This window comes from Paroedura picta, chromosome 6, assembly GCF_049243985.1.
Source record: "Paroedura picta isolate Pp20150507F chromosome 6, Ppicta_v3.0, whole genome shotgun sequence".
NCBI lineage: Eukaryota > Metazoa > Chordata > Lepidosauria > Squamata > Gekkonidae > Paroedura > Paroedura picta.
In genome coordinates, this window is record NC_135374.1 from 34,157,755 (window position 1) to 34,175,972 (window position 18,218).

At 40.1% G+C, this 18,218-nt stretch overlaps 1 protein-coding gene across 3 annotated transcripts in view; it reads right to left on the reverse strand.

Annotated features, from left to right (window-relative positions):
• Positions 1-1,162: 1,162 nt before the first annotated feature.
• Positions 1,163-18,218, reverse strand: part of SENP7 (SUMO specific peptidase 7) — a 52,653-nt gene continuing 35,597 nt past the window's right edge. For all 3 annotated transcript variants that reach the window (XM_077342106.1, XM_077342107.1, XM_077342108.1), the window contains 9 exons: positions 16,765-16,881; positions 15,224-15,343; positions 13,497-13,589; positions 11,090-11,307; positions 8,722-8,777; positions 6,733-6,773; positions 6,479-6,547; positions 5,160-5,310; positions 1,163-4,323 (listed from right to left, as the gene is read on the reverse strand). In XM_077342106.1, coding sequence (XP_077198221.1) covers positions 4,198-4,323; positions 5,160-5,310; positions 6,479-6,547; positions 6,733-6,773; positions 8,722-8,777; positions 11,090-11,307; positions 13,497-13,589; positions 15,224-15,343; positions 16,765-16,881 — 991 coding nt within the window. In that variant the 3' untranslated portion in view covers positions 1,163-4,197. The remainder of the gene's footprint in view (positions 4,324-5,159; positions 5,311-6,478; positions 6,548-6,732; positions 6,774-8,721; positions 8,778-11,089; positions 11,308-13,496; positions 13,590-15,223; positions 15,344-16,764; positions 16,882-18,218) is intronic.

Genomic DNA, 18,218 nt, shown 5'->3' on the forward strand with positions numbered 1-18,218 from the left:
AGTCTCAAAGCGGCTTACAATCTCCTTCCCTTTCCACTCCCCACAACAGACACCCTGTGGGGTGAGTAACACAGTAACACTGTGAGTAACATGGCTATTAATCCTTGCAGGTTCCATAAGATTGGAAATCAGTTTTTCTTAAGAGTATGTAGGGACTGCTGAGTGGATGGAATGCGGCAAGGAATTGTAACTACCAACACCTTATGCGGAACAATTGCTGAATCCAACCCTTAGGCTGTATCTCAGAAAGGTTTCTATCCTTAACACGCCCGCGGCGCCCGTGTTAACGAACTAAATAATTTGTTAAGGGCTTGGTGGGAGGGCTTTGTCCGTGATGAGGAAGGGGCCTGATTGGTCCCTTCCTCCGGCCCGGCCGATTCCCACCCTGCTGACAAGGAAGCATGGCGGCCTGACACAGTGAGAGGCGCTTCGGTGAGAGGTGTCAGGCCACCCACAAAGGGAACCCGCATCAGGCCGCCGACAAAGGGAGCCCCCGGCAGCCGTGCTCCGTGCGACTGCCAGGGGCTCCCTGGTCTAGCGCCCGCTGTATTTAGATTACAGCAGGCTTGATTACTAGTAGTTTATATAATAATCATCATCATAATCGGCAGGTTGCCACCTTAATCATGAGGGAAGATATCATAACATTTATTTGGGTTTCTTCTTGAAGATATTTTTTCCACATAAGTAAATTTAATTCTCCCTGCAAAATGGCAGAATATCCATGTTCTGGAGCATGAGTAACATAGGGACATGGAATATGTGCAGTGACTTCTCACTGTGAACAGCACTGCACGAACATGGCAGTCTGTGGAGAGAGGACAAGGCTCCCGAACTTCAGGGAATCTTTCATGCAAAGACCCATTTATGCAGCGGACTGAGCATGCCCATGATATTTTAATATCAAGAACATGATGCTCTCAAGCCATATTTTCCCAATAATTTTTAAATGAAAAGTTTCTTACAAGCCATAGTATTCCTGTGGCATTCCTTGCCAAAATACTACTGTTGTGTGGCAGCTGAAACATGACATTCATTATCCTGGCCCCAGTACCCTAGCGTGGTTATGAGAATAGACGTGGGGAGAAGGCACTCTGTTTGCTGCCCCAAACCATATGGACAGACTAAATATAAATGCAGTAAATAAGAGTCCCACTCCTAATAAATTGTTCACTTTTTAATTTAAAAAAGACATGAATGAACTTAACAAAAATAGGCCAAAGAATTTTATGTTGAAAAAGTTACAAACATTATAAATTTATGACAATCATTTGAATGATATATTATTTGCGGGTGACATTGTAAGTCAATGTTACTAATTTTTTTTCAATAATAAAAGAAGCGGCTTTTTTATGGACAGATTACTAGATTCTCAATCATCAGATTTCATTACCTCTCTGTTAGGACTCCAGTAGTTGCCCTCCTCTGGTGGCGTATTCACACTGCTGTGCCATAAGACAGTAATATTTGGCAGCTGATAAGCAACTTTACAGAATAAGTATTTTAAGAACCACAAAGGAGAATCAACTGTATCTAAAGGCCAAAACATACACAAAATCTTTGAAGGTTACATGGAAAATTCTTAACCTACACAACAGGGCAAAGAATTGAATGCATTGAACTGGAACAAGAACAAAGAAGGAAGAGGGCTTAGGGTCAGAAATGTATGTCAAGCACCAAGATGCAGCACTGCAACTTGGATTGGAAACATTGAGGAGAATGATTGCTAAACTCTTATTTACTATTCCCAGAATACCGGACACATTTTGTTTCGCATTAAATTTAAGTGCAAAGGAGAGATAATGGCAAATCCATGGTGAGATTTTCCTTTTTTTTTATTTTTAAAGTTTAAAACTTAAATGGGGAGATCTGATGTTCTACTAAATCCTGCCTCTCCAAAGCTGCTTTTGCCTTGTGGGACAAACATACAAGTATCTCTTTTAAAAAAACGTATTGGATAGCACATCTGCAGTCTCAACTAGTTTGGTCCTGAACACAGTGCCTCTTCATGAATATTTTTCCTACTGAGATAAAGCTGCTGCTTAGGAAAACATCTGAATGGAATCAAATCTGAAAAACACGCATCTGCATTAATGCAATCACAGACTGTAAAAAAAAATGACATTTCAGGCTCACTGATGTTTGACATTTAAGACTTGAGCAATGTTATATCATCAGTGCATGCATTATTCTATTAGGTATCCCCTTGTAAAAAACTGGCACATAAGAGGAAAGACACACTGACTTATTGATACCTATGATTGGTCGCACAAACCATCCAGTGGAAGCACCAAATAGTTCTTGGCTGGTACCAGTTTTCATTTAGGTCCTATTGGCTCTTCATGACAGTAATGCCATGTAAAATTACAGCATAGTTTTATCATAAGGGAGAAGGAGGGGGGACTTTTAAAATGCAGCAACTTGACTACGTTATTGTAACAAATAAAAGAAAAATTCTTTCTCCCAAGAGATCTAATATGACCTATTAGCAATCACAAGAAAAAACATGCATGGGAAAAATAAATATTCTCTGAAAAAATATCTATTTATTTATTCAGTGCGTCTAGCTTATCAAGTACAAGAGCAATCTGGCTTTCAGCTGCAAATTTACTTCACACCACAGAGCTATGCTTCAGTGGAACTTCTCCCACAAACAACTTTACCTATAGGTACTAATACTTGAATACAAATCACAAGTATTCAGACTGGGTTGGATCCTATGAATGAAGAGCAGGAGCTGCAGATCTCTGCCCACCTTCCCCCTCCTTCAACAGTCCCCCAGCCTCCCCCAAGCCAAAGCCTGAGACCAAAATTGCCCAGTGGACTAAAAATCTGTGAGAAGGCTGCAGTGAGGAAGGGGAATCAGTGAAAATTGCTGCTCTTTCTTGCACCAACAGAAGCCTTGCTGTGCCATGTGCTTCCTGCAGCAGTGAAAGAAAGGAAGTAGAGGTGTGTCAATTCCTCCCAATTCACACTCCATATGCTATCCCACCACAGCTTGTGTTTGATCCATAAGCTCCCCCAAATAACAGCATTCGCTTCTCAGAGTTTTTGGAGGCAACTTAGAGAAAGGCAAAGAAAAATCTGTGATCTAACCCAATATGCTTCTGAATATGATGTTGTCTTCAGAGGCTTCCCTTTCCATAAAAGTTAGCTAAATTATTAAATACCTAAGAATTAATTTTCCTTTCCTTCAAAATAAATGTCATGATAGAAATAGGGTGGTATCTTGTCAAGTGTAAGCTACTACTGTATCCAATACAGCAAAGACCATATGGCCTTAGATTATTAAAACATTTTAAAATACACAGTATTTGTACTATACATAATTACTGCACAGCAGGAAAAAAAAAATCAGGACTCCAAATCTGGCCTGTGAGATCAAGATGGATATGGAAAAAACCTGAGTGCCCCCTCTTGTGTTACATTTCTAAATTACAGGGCCAGTTCTACATGATTTCCTTGAGTTCAAAAAAGCACTTTTTTGTCTGTATTGACTTCTGAGAAAACTTGTATATGTCAAGAATCCAGAAGCAGATAAGAAGTATTTATACCTCACTCCATAGTAACTAGGAATATGAATCTTTTTCGCAAGACTGATTTAGGCAAGGGAATGATTTCTACTGGAGCACTTTTATGACCTAAAAATATCACACACAAAACATCTCTTAAGATGGCACCTCAGATCGCACCCCACTTGTGCGGGATCAGCAATAAGAGCTACAGAGATCTATTTTAGCAAGATGGAAAATGTGCTGACATTTTCCTCATTTTTACAGAACATTCCCATTTATGCCAAATCAAAATCCAATCAAGCAACATAATAAACATTGACTTTAAATCAGGGGTAGTCAACCTGTGGTCCTCCAGATGTCCATGGACTACAATTCCCATGAGCCCCTGCCAGCAAATGCTGCCATGGGGCTCATGGGAATTGTAGTCCATGAACATCTGGAGGACCACAGGTTGACTACCCCTCCTTTAAATTACATAATTGCAATGTATACATATCCATTTCCCAAGGGTTGCTTGAAATACAAATCAAGTTTTTATAACCCTTGAGTCAAATATATCTTTAAAATGAGCAACAATACAATCTGCATTTTCTCTCTCTCTCTCTCTCTCTCTTTGCAAGTCTGATGGCAGAAGTGCTTCTGAAGCGAAATCTTCTTTTGCAAGACTGGAAGAACAGTCTAGCTAGCTCTGCTGTTGCAAGTGAAGTTGAAAGATCAAGTCTCTAATTTCTTCTCGCTTATTTTTCACCACCTGACGAGGGAACCAGCGATCCAAGTGCAGTGGAAGTTCAAAGTTAACAATAGGATTCTGTTGATTAAAGAAAAATGATGTTGCATTAATTTAAAACAAGCACATAAATATTGCTGTCCCTGCACACAATTTCATAGGGCTTGTTTACAGGGCTGTGGGGTTCACGGGCAAATAGAAGCAAGAAGTAGCACTTGGAGGCTTATGGAAAAGAAGAGACATTGCAAGCCTGACAGAGAGGCTCGGTGGGGTTATTATGGCATGCAGGCTGCATATTAAGGAATGTTTTGAGCATTAGCAGATTATTCAAATAATGGCTAATATGTTTAGAAGAGTTGTTTTTATATCCCGCTTTTCATTACCCCAAGAGTCTCAAAGCTGTTTATAATCGCCTTCCCTTCCTCTCTTCACAACAGACATCCTGTGAGGTAGGTGAGATTGAGAGTTCTGACAGAACTGCTCTGTGAGAACAGCTCAAACAAGACTGTGGCAAGCCCAAGGTCATGCAGCTGGATGAATATGAAGGAGTGAGGAATGAAACTTGGCTCTCCAGATTAGAAGCTACTGCTCTTAACCACTACACCAAGCTTGCTTTCTCGGGTCTACTTTAGTTAGAGTTTAATAATTAATCAATATTTGGAATTTGAAATATATAATGATGTTTAAAGCAGTGAAATTCTATGAGAAACTAATATGAAACACTGTTAAATTAAATTAAAGAAAGGAATCAAAAAGCTGAAAATAAAGGAATGCCTAATAATCACATTGATATCTTCCCCAAGTAGGCAAAAAGAAATGTATCTGATTTGATCATCCTATGGCAGGGTAGGGAATTGAGAATTTTTTCTAGAAAAATTTAAAGAATAAATCCCAAAGTATCTTTAAACGTTTTGCACCTGGAAGAAAGTTTCCACATACTGCAGTAAATACACTCCACAATCACTACTGTTATCTTGTTTAGGGACTCTTGGACAGAAATCCACCATGGTTGATTTGCTGAACTCACGACGTATTTTGCGTTTTGCTTCCCATTCTAGTTCTAAATATCTGAAATAATAACAGACAGTTACTTGTGGACACTTTGACGTAAATAATAAATACCTGTAATAGTACATACACCTGGATAAGATTAACAACTTTATTAATGACATTTATTTTCCCCTGTATAAACTGTTCTCCTATGTACTGTTTGGATATACTTTCACATTCTTCCATAAGGCTAAACATCTGTGGCTAGGAACCAAAGCATCACTTTGTGTATAGAAAAGCAATGTGTATGCACATTATGCCCTTATTTTTCTCAGACAGCAGATCCTCACACTCCTGACACAGCTATGTCTGGGACAGGAGAATTATTGGAAGTGGAAGCCTTGAAGGCCTTGCTCCATACACAAAAGTTCTCTAGAAATGACCCATGATATCCAAACATCTGATAATTGGCAGCTAGTTTGTTGTGTTTTCCAGAGTGTACTGACTATAAGAAATGAATTTTTGAAAAGAAAAAGGGCTGAATGGACAGAAATACTGGCTTGGTCCCTTATAGAATGGACTGAAATTCTGGCAAAGCACTCAAATTCTCTACTTTTTGGCATAATCAGCAACAGAGGGATCTTGCCAGAGTTTTTTCTTATATGCTTCAACTGTTTATTTCCATGGCTTCTGTCTTGACTAGCAAATGGAAATCAGCTGCTGAGATCCATAAGGGAAGATCTTTAGCATAAAAAATAATGAAGGTATTGAGGGGATAATTGTGAAGGGAAGCAACTTGGAGCCAGACTGAATACATTGGTCATCAATGGCCTGCTAGCAACACGGTATTTTAAACTTTATGAAAAGTTTACATAACCTTATATCAAATGTTCACAAATGGCCAGGATTTTAACATAGGGATACCCAGCAGACTTATTACATCTTAAAGAATATTTGTATAAAGAGTTTGTATAAACACTCTTAAAGAGTATTTCCAAGTTCATTTGTGTTCCTTATAACTTCATGGCATATTTGGTTGAAACACAGATCAAAAGAACTTTACAGTGGATTTTATACAATGAAAGCAACTTGTAAATTTTTACATACATGCTTAATTAATGCAGGATAACAACTGCATATCATGAGCTACATATGTTGATACATGGCACACATAGCCTGTGGATATGAAAGAAGATGGACAACATCTGTTAAAATGAAGACTCAAATTAAACATATTGTTACTCACTCTCTCAAGAGTTGAACTGTATTCTGTATGGAAGTTGCCTTCAGGGAATCCAATATAAGGATACATGGCCTGCGGAAAAGAAAATGAACTTCATTTTCTATTGCCGACAAGATCAATGAGACTTTGTTTTGTGAACTTCCAAGGGAACATAAATAACTTGTTAAGTATGACTAAGGAGGCAATATAGTATGATCCAGCTACTTTAAAAATGAGTAGACAAATACCGATGTGTTGTTACAAATGCAGAGGCCTACCTTTTACAGAGCTTCTTTATTTCAGAACTGCTTGAGGAAATCTGAAAAATAATTTCACAAGCAGTAATCAGCTATAAGGAAAACAGGCAACTAAGCAAATTTATTTTTACATAATAAAAGAGCTAAACTGACCATGAAATGTTTTTGTTAATTCATATTCTGCCCTCTTAACGCAACAAACCAAGAACATGAAGGGCCTTTTCGCACGGGGATCTTTGTTGCAAATTGTTTGCGGAATGAAAAATCGCCATTTAAAATAGTGGAATTCGTCGTTATGCATACCTGCCTTTGTAGTGGAATCAGTTGCGTTTCTTAGCGTTTCCCACAGGCTTCCGGTCTCGGCAGAAATCGCTAGAAAGGAAGCGCTATTGCCAAGCTCGTCCCGCCCCTGGCCGTCAAGCAGCCAATGGGCAGCCGTTAGCATGCTCCCAAACAGCCCCTTTCCCTTTAAGAAAGGTTTTTAAAAAAAAAAAACAGACCCATAGCAACGAATCTAGGTAGATTCGTTGCAACGGAGAGACCCATCCAGCTGCCTAATGTGAGCTATCGTTTGATTGTATGATCGTTGGCACGCTGCCTCGAGTGATAACCCCCCCCCTCTCACGGGCCCGATTTTCGGCTGAATTAATGTGTAAAAAATAAAGGGACTTTATTTCAGCAAACGGGCTTTTATGTGGTTTGTGCTTAGTGACTAAAGGTGAAGGACTGAAGCCAGGGAAGCCTCTAAACAGAAAGAGGCTCGCTGGTGCGTTTATCCCCGCTCGCTCGGAGAAAAAAAAATGACGATCGCTTCGCCGGAAGTTTGGAGGACAGGCTCAGGAGGAGGGACTTTGAAGAACCCGCAACAATGGTAACGCACAGGTCTTTAGCGCTAGTGTTGCAGATTGGTTGCAGGAGTGTATCGCTATCCGGAGGGTGAATCCACTTTTCTGGATTCCCCTGAAAGCGCTACAATGAAGCGCTTTTTGCTGATTGGTTTCAGGAGTGTTGCAGATTGTCTGCGACGTCGTGCGTTAAGGCAAATTAGTAGCGTTTTCAATTAGCATCCATTGTGCTATTTTGAAGCCGTGCGAAATGGCCCGAAATATCACAATAAACTTACTTAATTCCATAATTGTGACTATGCCCATCTAGAACTTGCACTTTTGAACCCAACTGCTGACAATAAGCCTGGCTTGTAATGGAGGAGCAAGAGACTTGATGAGGTAGGGAAGATTCATGTGGAAGATCTATTTTGTGGGCGAAGGATAGCTTGTGACATGAGATCATTTGACAGGAGGGGAAGGAGAGGCTCTTGTGCTTCTTGTGCCTTGGCAAGCCCAGTCCAAAATTCTTTACAACCATCTTCTCAGCTCATTCCCCACAATAATAAATGATCTGTGGGAATGGGGGACAGAGCTAGCCAGCAGTAATTATGACAATGAGAGGACTTCTAGGAGCCAAGCTGAAGAACTGCACGTGACCATGAAAGTCAGTGGCTGAAAAAGGGCAGGATATGAATGGGGTCTTGGCCCCTGTGATATACAATTGTCAATGGTATGAAAAAGCCTGTGGGCATCTTTTCATTGTTCTCTATGTAGGTACAGAAAACTCATTGGCTTGAAAGCAGCTCCTCTGCAGGACCTTGTGCATAGATGTTTGTTTTGCTTGAGAGCCCAAGCATTGCCTTCTCTCCTTTTCCCAGAATCTGAAAACAGTTCTTCATTTGCCAATGAAGTTCATTTGCCAATAGGTTCTCCGCTGTGAGGAGAAGGAGCAGCTATGCTGACTCCTTGCACATGAAGAGTGCTGGCGAGGTCATCCACATATCAGAGCTTATTTAGTGTTACATCTAATTTATTTGTTACTGTACTTAACATAAAAATGGATGGTGAGAAACCTATTTATATTCTATAGAACATCCACCTGTATAGGTCTTTTGCAACAAAAAACAAATCATATTTTCATTTGTTTTCAATTCTACCGTTTAAAGACATACACAACACTTACTTTGGAACTTCTGGAATCCGATGTTGGAGTCAGCCTTTCATGTTGACCATTATTATCTAACAATGCAACAAACAAAACTGGGTTAGAGACACAAAAATTTTGCTTTTGTTTTTACTGTGACTGAAGAAGGGATGTACTTGAATAGTGAACGGTAGAAAATGAATAAAATATTACATTTCTTTTGCTTATATTTTACCAACAGGATTGAACTATAATGACATAACACTATCCCCACTTTCCCTTTTAGATGGAAAAATGGAGATGTGAGGGAAGATCCTCTTCATGAAATAAAAAGCCAAATAAGTCTTAGACCAAAATCACAACTTGCTCATGAGTATTGACAGTTGCGGTGTAAGGTGTAAAATTTCTTGTATTTCTTCAACTTGTATAATCTAGAGCAAGATATACACTGAATGAATAACTAAGCACACAACAGAACCTCTTTTCACCTTTGTTACCTCTACTTTAAGCATAACCCCAAGTACTTAAAAATAGTAATTTTTTCCTAAGCTATTACTAGAATTAAGAGCCTCTTGTGGCGCAGAGTGGTAAGGCAGCCGTCTGAAAGCTTTGCCCATGAGGCTGGGAGTTCGATCCCAGCAGCCGGCTCAAGGTTGACTCAGCCTTCCATCCTTCCGAGGTCGGTAAAATGAGTACCCAGCTTGCTGGGGGGTAAACGGTCATGACTGGGGAAGGCACTGGCAAACCACCCCATATTGAGTCTGCCATGAAAACGCTGGAGGGCGTCACCCCAAGGGTCAGACATGACTCGGTGCTTGCACAGGGGATACCTTTACCTTTACCTTTACTATTACTAGAATTAATACAATTGATCCGACATGGCTGGTATGTCAATATGAAATGTAGTCAGCAAATAAATGGATGCTGAGACTTGGGAAAAAATTAAAGATTGACTCTAGGAAACTATGAGCTAATCATTTTCTAGCTAGAACATGGTTCCCTCCCTTGACATGGCTGATCTGGCCACTTGGATCTATGCCATGGTAACATCAGACTATTGTACTACGCTCTTGAGAGGCAGTTTGGTGTAGTGGTTAGGAGTGCGGACTTCTAATCTGGCATGCCAGGTTCGATTCTGCGTTCCCCCACATGCAACCAGCTGGGTGACCTTGGGCTCACCACGGCACTGATAAAACTGTTCTGACCAAGCAGTAATATCAGGGCCCTCTCCGCCTCACCCACCCCACAGGGTGTCTGTTGTGGGGAGAGGAATGGGAAGGCGACTAAGCCTCTTTGAGCCTCCTTTGGGTAGGGAAAAGTAGCATATAAGAGCCAGCTCTTCTTCTTCTTCTCTTGTAGTAGTAGCAGTAATTGTTTATTATGGCCATAAAACAGCAGTATAAAATGTACAGCAGAAAAAGATGTACAGAAAACCATAACATAAAAAGTGTAAAAAAAAACATATTTCACACAGTCAGCACTGAACCACAGTAGAATCTGGCTGCTGCACAGAATCTAACAACTCCACCTGTGATTCCAGGGTCAAGGTCTGATAACTAAAGCACACTCTACATAGGTCTGCCCTTGAAATCATTGATTCCAACAGGTAGAGATTTCTGAAGCTATTGTCTTGAGCTAGTTGGAATGCATAAATTACCCGTGTTCTGCAGTCATTCCATTGACTATCCATCAGGTTCAATTCAAGGAACAGGTTCAATTCACAGGTTCAATTCAAGGAACAGACTATCACAGACAAAGCCCTACATGGTCTTCTTGAGCTCTCATTTCTGCAATACTGCCTCTCCTCATGTGTTAATCCATGAAAGTTTCATTCACCTGATTATGGGTGTCTGTGGATATCACCCTTAAAATTTCTATTAAAGCATCTGTTTGGTCTGTATAATTTTCTTCTACTGATATAATACCATTTATTTGCACTATATCTGCATTTTGAATAATTCCTAATATTCTGTGTGTCAGACTTTTGTAATCCTAGTTCTAGTACAACAGTGCTTATTAGGTGTTTCATTGTATTGACTGATCACAACAACTTACAATGAAGAATCTGCCTTGTCTCTCAGTGAGAAAGGCAGACTATAAAGATGATAAATACATAAATACTCAATTATTCTACTATGGCCATAAACGTATAAATTGATTTTCCCCTACTGCTGGCAAAAAAAAATGGCAAAAGCAAAGAGTACATCGGTCCTTCTGTGAGCTCCCTCTCCTCCCCAAACTTTAGCTTTCCCAAGCTTCACTGGTAAATTTTCAGGAATTTCCCAACCTAAAGTTGGCAGGCAGCCCTACCTACAGCTTCATGCAGAATCACACATTATCTAAGTGATTTGTATATAGTATCTTTTCAAAACAATGCATTTTTCATCATATTCTATTAAATCATTACCATTCAGCTGTAGGTTGCTGTTTATATCCGTCTCTTCTTTATCACTGCTGCTATCTTTAAAGTCCAAAACAGTTTCTGTTCTAACAGTTGCATTTTTCATTTCGGGATGAACTGGAGACTGGTGACTGGGCGATGCCAATGAACACTGACTCAGAGAGTCCTCATAAACAACATCTTTTAGCCAAGGGAAGCAAATGACAGCAATGTACCAATGAGATCTGCCAAGGAAAAGAAGAGAAAGTCAATATCTACTATTTTAAGGGAAGTGACAAAGCTTTTTCCAGTGTAATTGCCATCAAAATTTGCTAATAACCAGTGGGATGCAGTTATAAACCAATTCTACCATTATTACTTGCCTCTTCAATGTAATATGTCATTTTTTTCTAATCAGATTACTAGGCAATGTTTTTATTAATAGTTTTTTGAATTATACCAATCAAATACATTGCAAAAAGATCAAAAATATATTTTCATACAACACTTATGCCCTGCTTTTAATAGAAACAATAAAACTTTGATATATAAAACATTTCAAAGGTTGTAAACAACAGTCATAAAATAAGATATAAACATAGACATCTAAAAAAGACAAAACTTTAGTCTTAAAGGTGCCATGGGACTCAAATCTTCAGGTAGTTATTTTCAAAAAGAGTACAATTTTTTCCAGCCACATTCATTTCCAAATATTTAAGATTGGTGGCAACTGTACACTCTGTGCTCTTTATAGAGCCAGCTTGGTATAGTGGTTAGGACCGCTGATTTTTAATCTGGTGAGCTGGGTTTGATTGCCACTCCCCCATATGCAGCCACCTGCTCCCCCATATGCAGCCACCTGGGTGATCTTGGGCTCTAAGCTGTTCTGACTGAGCAGTAATATCAGGGCTCTCTCAGCCTCACCGACCTCACAAGATGTCTGTTGTGGGGAGAGGAAAGGGAAGGTGATTGCGAGCCATTTTGAGACTCCGCCTGGTAGAGAAAAGTGGCATATAAGAACCAACTCTTCTTCTACTATAATATTCTCCTCTTTTCATTATGTTAAAAAATAAATTATTATTTAGTCTTATTTCTTCAACAGAGCTAGCATTAAGAGAAGCAACTTCTAATCGGGCAAACCGGGTTTGATTTCCTGCTTCTCCACGTGCAGCCAGCTGGGTGACCCTGGGCTCACCACAGCATTGATAAAGCTGTTCTAGCCAAATAGTAATATCAGGGCTCTCTCAGCCTCACCTACCTCACAGGGTATCTATTGTGGAGAAAGGAAAGGGAATCTTCTTTGAGACTCCTTTGGGCAGTGAAAAGCGATTTACAAAAACTAACTCTTCTTTGTTCCATTACATTTTTAGGATTTAACACTGTCAAAACCACATAATCTGCATAGCTTTTCATTTAGAACTCTACACCATCCACTTTTATTCCTTCAATGTTGACATCCTGTCTAATCTTTATAGCCAGAATCTTCACTGCAAGAGAAAATGATTGTGACAAAGGGCATCCCACATGTGTGCCTTTTTTGTTGTAATTGCTTCTGTTAGAATAAAATGGTTATCTATTGAGTCTAGTACACTCACAATTGAGTAAATGGATTTAGTGGCATTTAAATCTGGTGGGTTTTTCAAAACCAAACAGGACCATTAAGGTTATCCCAGACTAGCTAATACAGAGGGTTTTTGTTTCAGCAATATTTACATCCCATGTTGTTATAGGGCAGTCTCTGTTTCCCACACAGAAACAAATGTTGACATTGTATCTGAAGAAGTGTGCATGCACAAGAAAGCTCATACCTTGAATAAAACTTTGGTCAAAAGGTGCTACTGGACTCAGTAGCTTTGTTCTGCTTCAGACCAACATGGCTTAAATCTTTCCCCACACAAGCTAGTATCTAACACTGCAACAGTACGTTCCATATATGGTATCTTTTATTTATAGAAGGCCCTGACCTAGATAGCCCAGGCTAGCTTGAACTCATCAGATCTTGAAAGCTAAGCAGTCACATATTTGCATGGGAGACCACCAAGGAAGGGTACCCAGGGAGAGTCAGGCAATGACAAACCACCTCTGAATATCTCTTGTCTTGAAAACCTACAAGGTCACCATAGGTTGGCTGCGATGTAATGGCTAAATAAATAAAATGAATAAATAAAAATTATAAAACAGGTGTGTGGGGGGGTCTGTAGCAATGATCTTTCTTTTGCTCCAGGATTACATTTCTGAGGCGAAAAAACATCTCAACATCTATTTTTTATTCCCATGCACTTATTGTAGTACACTGCACATTTTGCATAGCTCTTGGAAATGCTCAAGTTCTGGCCTAGATAGTATGAAATTTAACTGGACATAAATGAAAACTTCTGAAATGTAAACATATAGAAGACAGCAGTTTAGAGTCCAGTAAACAGATCACACTTACTCTTCATTCACAGGCACAAAAATGTAGTCTTTATTAAAAATATTTACATGTCTAGTCCATCTTTTTACTCTTTTGTGTCTTCTCTGTGCAAGTCTGCAGATACAAAAGAAACCCCCAATAATTCTGATATGCCTATTCTTTCAGAACAAGAGCAGCATTTTTATCACTTTCCAAAACTCAGTAAAATGAGAATAAATTCCTTAGAAGTAGGTAAATCAATCTCTGAGAATTCACTATCAGGAGGTCATTTGGCCAAGTCCAGACAGCTCATCACTTAAGCTCAGGAGGAACAGAAAGGAGGAACAGAAAGACTGCAGCTGACAGGATAGCAGGCAGCACCCCCAGTTCCAATCTTCTTCCTCTCGCTGTTCCCCAGGCAATCAAAGCCTGAGATGTTGGTAAATCTCCTAGACGGAGTACCTGCATCTTCTTGATGGCATTTACAATCCCACTTAAAATGTGTTGTGCCCTTCTGGCAATTCAAGGTTTCTATCATCATTTAAAATAATTTATATCTATTTAAAAAGTCATCTTCTAACATTTCACAACTGAATACTCCACAGTAAAGAAGAAGAAAAAAAACATTCAGAGTTCTCCAAGAAACTGAGGGTTCTGAGCAAATTTTGCACAGGAATATATTCAACTTAAATGGACTCTGGGGAATGGTAGAGGACAGGAAGGCCTGGAGGTTCATTGTCCATGGGGTCGCGATGGGTCAGACACGACTTCGCACCTAACAACTACAAATATTCAACAAATATTTCCCACTAAAAAACTGCATCTGAAATAGTTTATCTAATCTTTTTCATGAGAGTGATGAGAAATGGAGTTTCAAAAGTACCCCATGGGGAAGCACACTGAGGAGGTGAGATTGCCAGGGCTGTGCTTAGTCATCAGGAAAAGGCCAAAGATTGTTTCAGGAGGGAACTGTGTTAGTCTGCAGCAGAACAACTAGATTTGAGTTCGGCAGCACCTCAGGGGCCAACAAGGTTTTCAGGGTATAATCTTTTGAGAGTCAACGTTCCACTTGTCAGATATCCCTTCTTATCTGACTAAGTGAGCTTTGACTCTCAAAAGCTCGTATCTTGAAAATCCTGTTGGCCCCTAAGATGCTACTGGACCCCAAAACAAAGACTGATTGTGTCAAGAATAAACCTGGGTTATTCTTATTCTTCATATCACATGTTCCTCTCCTCTTCTTGCATACGGATCTAAGAGTGGTGATTTTCTGGTTTAACCAAAGGATTAAACTGCAACTTGAAATCCTGGATTGCAGGCAGGAATCTGACTACAATTTATAGAAGGGTCCCGATTCAGTCATTATACCAAATGAAGGTCTGACTTCCTCTTTGGGAAGTCTTCAGTTTTGGTTCTGCGTGAGAAGGAAGGAGAAAGGAAGCAGAGAATTTCAAGAACAAGCTCTGTTTTGATAGTGATGTGTGAGTGGCTGCTTACATGAGGCTCACCTGATATGAGACCTGAACACTTCTTTCTACCCAGGCATTTACCTGAAGGGTTCCATCTCTCTTTTTTACTTGGGTGCTGCTAAGCAGCACTATGCACAGCATCATATGAATTCTCTAATAAAGTTTTAATCTTATTACATTGTTCCACTCTGTTCTTTCAATCATTTTACAGGGCATCAGATCAAGGAATGAGTCTGTTGTGATGCATTCAAAGTTTCAGTTTAAATGTAGGTGAATATTAAGCATTTAAAGATAACATACGAAAGGTTCGGATTTTCTTCCGAGTTTTTTTCTGTCCTGGTCAGGCATTTATAGAAGAAACTGCTAAATATATGTGACTGCTCAGCAAGTTGTCTGGGAGCTTTCTCCAACAAGAGGTACCTACGGAAGAGTAAAAATATACACAAGCATTTCATTTCTTATGTTCATTTCCTCCCCATCTGCCCATTTATGTGTAAAGGCTGGGTGAAAAAGGCTTCGGTATGAGCAATTATTTTTGCTCTTTCCAGCACAGCTACAGTGATGAGGGACGACTCCTTTTGGAACTGAGTAGTGAAGGGGACACTCCAACAGTTGTTTCTCTCCCTCTCTTTTTTTCTCATACAAATGAAGACAGTTCCTGAATTCCACACTAAAGAGAACCTCTATCAGTGCAGTCAATTTCTCCACTCTCTTCTCCTGCCTCAGGGCTAACAAGTAGAGAGGTAGCTGGAATACCTCAGAGCAGTGGTCCCCAACCTTTTTATCACTGGAGACTGATCAACGCTTGACAATTTTACTGAGACCAGGGGAGGGTAGTCTTTTGCCGAGGGATGTCGCTGCTGCTGCCTGAGCCCCAGCTCCACTTGCTTTCCCGCCGGCGCCCCTGACTTCCCGCCACCCTCTGGGGGGGTGCGGCTGCTGGAGAGAACCAAAGGTGAGCTGGCGGCAGAGTAGCAGGGCAGCCCCCGAGGCAGCAGCCGGGCAGGAGGATGAGGAGGAGCCACGGACCAGTACCAGTCCCCAGACCGGGGGTTGAGGACCACTGCCTCAGAGGACTGGATTCGGCCATTATTACCATCCTACTCATCCCTTGAAGGGAACTGTTACTGCTGAGTTTCTCTATAGCCCACAGACATAAGATGTTAAGGGACGGGTTGAAAAAAAAGCCTTATTTTGACTCCTAATAAGAGGGTTGTTTAATAATTTAAAAGTCACCTCAGACTAAGGAATTATGCAGTGACTCTGGGACATCCTCTCAAAATAAATAAGAACAATCACTGTAAAATTGATCTATATTAGCCAGAATAGCTCTCAAGAGTTATTATTACTCTTATAGGGTTGCTGTGAGAATAAAATCATCTCACTGGCAGTCTTCAAGCAAAGGTTGGATACACACTTTTCTTGGATACTTTAGGATGCTTTGGGCTGATCCTGCGTTGAGCAGGTGGTTGGACTATATAGCCTGTATAGCCCCTTCCAACTCTAAGATTCTATATACCTTTCTGAGCACATTGGAGGAAAAGTAGGATGAAATTATACCAAATAATTTCCAAGTTGGAAATTACTGTCCACACACATTCCGCTACAGTAATACTTTAAATGTTTTAATTAATGTGATATGTTTTAATTGCTGTATCTAATAATATTGTAAGGAGCCTTTGGGGAGGGGCATGAAAGAAACGTGACACATACATACATACATACATACATACATACATACATACATACATACATACATACATACATTCCAAATTAGTCTCCTCAAACACTATTAGTCCAGAGCAACCAGAGTGGAATTTACCATATCATTCATTACTCACTTAAGATAAAAGTCAATGATAACATCATTAAGGAATTCTCCATACTCCAAACACTCCAAGTCCTCGCTCGTGACACCCAGTCCTCCTTTTGCAGGTGGGGGAGGATAAACAATCAAGCTAAAATGTCAAAGACACATTAAATGGCTTCTCATAAATAAACAAGAGAGAAATATGTTCAACAAGGTTATTTTTAATGAAAAGAAGAAGAGTTGGTACTTATATGCCACTTTTCACTGCCTGGAGTCTCATAGTGGCTTATTTATTTATTTTCTTAGATTTTTATAACACCTTCCCAAATGGTTCAGGGCTTAAGTGGCTTACAACTGCCTTCCCTTTCCTCTCCATACAACAGACACCCTGTGAGGTAGGTGAGGCTGAGAGAGCCCTGATGTTACTGCTCAGTCAGAACAGCTTTATCAGTGCTGTGGAGAGCCCAAGCTGGCTGCATGTGGGGGAGCGGGGAATCAAACCTGGATCACCAGATTAGAAGTCTGCATTCCTAACCACTATACTGAGAGAACAGTTATGTTATCGGTATCTTGTAGGACCCTCCTGACTAACCTTGTCAGTAGAATGGCAGAACAAATTTCACCATGCATAACATACAGTAAGGAAAAGTCAAGGTCAAAGCCATGTAATTTTGCCAATATGTTCCAATGCTAGTTCAATAACAATACAAAAATTAAAGAATGCAGAAATTTATACTTCAGTAGATAGCCACACACATTTCAGTTGTGTACTCTTGAATCAATTGTGCCCAACTGTGCATTGAGTAAATATATATTTTAAAAATGGACTGTGCCTTCAGTGGTATAAAGCCATTCATGCCACTGGTGTTTAAAGCACAATCATTCAACTTTTCAATGAGAGAACTGGTCTAGGTGTCTTCCATGTCTAAGATGGGGCTTTGTGTTCCCAGCCAGGAAACCCAGACTGGCAGCAAGCAGCGATTGAGCTGCTGTGGGTCCTGAATAGACTCCAGGCAAGATCACTTTCCGCTTGGGATTGCTGTTCACTTGCCATTGCTGCCAGGTAATAGCTTTGTTAACTGATATACAGTCCCTAATTACTCATGGACATTAGCTAATAAAGTTTCTACTCACAGCAGATGTTTCACAGCCTTGCTACTTTTTTTAGAGCACAGCAATGCCATCCTCAGCAGGATTACACCCTTCTAAACCCATTAACTTCTATGGAATTCTGCTTAGAGTGCAATTTTGGTTAGGACAGAACTGTAAGCAACTTAAGTTGATTAAGCTCTTATAATGGACTTCTTTTGCACAATAAATTAGGTTAGATTACCAAAATATGCTTTACATGGGGCTGCCTTTGAAAAAAGTCTGGAAACTTCAGCTCATCCAAAATGCCAGGCTATTGTCAGAGGTTAGACAATGAGCTTCCATCACCCCAGTGCTGAAAAACCTGCACTGGATGCCCATTTGTTTCCATACACA